The sequence below is a fragment of the Chrysemys picta genome, chromosome 6, assembly GCF_011386835.1.
Source record: "Chrysemys picta bellii isolate R12L10 chromosome 6, ASM1138683v2, whole genome shotgun sequence".
NCBI lineage: Eukaryota > Metazoa > Chordata > Testudines > Emydidae > Chrysemys > Chrysemys picta.
In genome coordinates, this window is record NC_088796.1 from 111179475 (window position 1) to 111182327 (window position 2853).

The 2853-nt window shown below is 46.3% G+C and overlaps 1 protein-coding gene across 1 annotated transcript; it reads right to left on the reverse strand.

The window, feature by feature from the left end:
* Nucleotides 1-420: 420 nt before the first annotated feature.
* Nucleotides 421-1121, reverse strand: LOC135972501 (interferon beta-like). The gene has a single exon (XM_065550587.1). It carries the CDS (start codon nucleotides 994-996, stop codon nucleotides 421-423), a length of 576 nt encoding a protein of 191 aa, XP_065406659.1. The 5' UTR covers nucleotides 997-1121.
* Between the last annotated feature and the right edge of the window lie 1732 nt (nucleotides 1122-2853).

Genomic DNA, 2853 nt, shown 5'->3' on the forward strand with positions numbered 1-2853 from the left:
ACATATGTCAAAGTTACAGTACTTTGTGGTGTGGGAGGGAGGAAAGTATCATTATCTAATGACCAAAGTGCTGGTGAGGTGCCTAAAGTTTCTACATATGTGTACTTTGTTGCGTGGTCTGCCAATTACCTACTGCCCAACAGTACTGATATGTGAGAGATTATGAAGATGTGCAAAAATAAATAATAGTAGAAACCCCCAAAAATAAATCCATGTAATTGCAAATCCATTTCCAGCACAGGACAGGAACAGCCTAAAGCTGCTGCCATGGAAATCAATTGCTATTTGGCCATAGACCCTGTAGAAGAACGATCAGGCCCTATATAAGCAGAGTTATAAAATATCCACTATCTCTGTTCAGCTGTAAAAATTACACTAATGTTAGTTCATTTACTCCAGGGAAAAGCTTTGTACTGTACCTTAGTTACTAAGGCTTCTAGTGAGTTTGTCAATCAGTACAAAAGATCTGGATATTTCCATGCGAATGATCTCCCAGGCACACAGGCTGTATTGCTTTTCTTTCAGGAAAGCATCTATCCCCTGAAAGTATTTTTTCACTCTCCGGCTGGTGAGCTGGTGGTCCTCGCTTTCTGGGTTGGTTAATTCCTTCTCCATCTGTGCTCTCAAACATGCCTCCAGCCGCTGAATTTGCTGGTAAAGTCCATTTTGGAACCTGACTATGGAAGTCCCATCCCAGGCACTTTGGGTGAGGTTTTTGCTAAAGATGTTGAAGATCTGTTGGAGGATTTCTTGGATTGCCACCTTGGCATTCTCCTTCTGGGACACTGGGAGTTGGACAACATCCTGGGTGGGTTTGAAAGCCGTCCTTTCATTTATGCATTGTGAGGGGAAATTTCCGCTCATTTTCTGCAGAAGCTCCAAGCTCTCTTTGTTCACTTTGTTCTGCTGGAAGTGAAGCATGGTACAGAGCCGAGATGAGATTTCAGTGGAGAAGAGCAGTACGAGGCAAACATGCAGCAAACACCTGGAGATCATGATGATGTCTATACCGTCCTTTTCTTTGTGTGGAACCGTGAGCCTGGAGTTTGTTGAGGGTCCTACGTAGACTGCTGTGTCTTTCCTTCATGTCTCCGAATATAAATATTTGGTAGCCGAATTTTTGTTTCATCATTTTCTGTTTTTTTTTTTTAATTTTTCCCTTCTGGAGGCTTCAATATTTTTCTTTCTGTTTAATTCACTGCTTTCTAGTCCTGTGGTCACATTTCATTTTCTGGTTCTCTTCCCCTAGCACAGACTGTTGTGCTGGATTTTTCCATCATGGCAGGAAAATCTGCAAAGGTGGGGCTGCTGTATGAGCAAACAGACATGCTCCAGCATCTGGTGGAGCTTCAGGAAAGGCAGCAGGATCAGAGTGCTGCTACAGCCCTTGTATAACCACCCTCCTCCCTCGCCATGTTCCATAGTCTCCTTACCCAGACGTGTAAGAAACGTGGGGGGAGGGAGGCACCGTACATACACACACACACAGAGATAGAGGACATGAAAAAATGGGTCTTGCTATACCAATTATAACGAGACTAATAGCCCACCTTAATTAGTCTCGTTATAGTTGGTATGGCAAGACCCATATTTTCATGTTCTCTCTCTCTCTCTCTCTCTCTGTGTGTGTATATATGTATCTTCCTACTGTATTTTCCACTGCATACATCTGTTGAAGTGGGTTTTAGCCCACGAAAGTTTATGCTCAAATAAATGTGTTAGTCTCTAAGGTGCCACAAGTACTCCTCGTTCTTTTTCCCTAGCTGGTGTGACACTGAAAATCCTAAAAACCTGCTATGCTCTAGCTGTCTCCTTCCTTCCAAGCTTTGGGAGGGAGTAATGCCATAGGGACCTCTGAACATTTGATAAGGCATGGAAAGAATTCCCGTGGGAGACTGGGGCCAGACAACTATTAATCTCATGCAATTTCACCATTTGTGCTTTTTTTTCTTATTTCAATGTGTGTTTTTTCTGGGCTTAAACACTGAAACCGAAGTGGTCTTTTGAATGAGCTACACATTCTGTAGCAAGTTTCACTTTCTGTTCTTCATGCCATAGCACTAGGCTGTCATGTTGGAGTTTTCATCAGCAAAGGAGAATGGTTTTCAATCCAAAAATAGAAAATAATTTTTATCTTAATTTAAAAAAGGAAAGGAAGAAAACATAAGAATATTTGTTTATTAGTTCTGTCACATCTCACTCCCCCATCTCCTCACATGTTTTCTGTTATTATCATGTAAGGGGACTGTTGCCCCCTTACTAATATTCAGTGGCGGTGTTTTGGTGGCTCGCTCCCAGCACTAAAAGGGGAAAAGTCGATGGCAAATCAGGAGCCTGAGACTGACAGTCCCCAGGGGCAATGGGGAGAGGCCAATGCTCCAGATCAGCCTGATTGACAGGGCGGGCAGCTAATCATAGAGTCAGGAGGCCAGGGGGGTCCCTTCCTCCGTGTGAGCTGGAATTGCCTGGGTCAGACAGAGTGGGGCCGAGCTAAGGAGAGAGCAGGGTCCCGAGCTAAGCTGCTGGGAGCGGGGCTACAGCCCCAAAGCCAGAGCACAGCCCAGAGAGAGCAGAGCTGCCCTGGGAGGAGAGCTGCAGCAACCAGAGCCAGAGGGGCCAGACAAGCAGCCAGGAAGCAGGTCAGAGCTGGGAGCAGAGTCACAGAAGCAGCTTGCAGAGCAGAGCTGTCCTGGGGGCAGAGCTGTAGTAACCAGGGCCAGAGAAGCAGCCCAGGGAGCTGGAGGCAGAGCAGCAGCAGCAGCCGTGCTGAGGCCGAGTGGAGCTGGAGCTGGGGCTGGGGCTGGAGCAGTCCGGAGCCGGGTGCGGTGAGCAGCTGGGGAGAGGAGGGTGACC

Excerpts from the sequence above, each read along its gene's own strand:
- LOC135972501 (XM_065550587.1), bottom strand. The coding sequence starts at position 996 with ATGATCTCCAGGTGTTTGCTGCATGTTTGCCTCGTACTGCTCTTCTCC.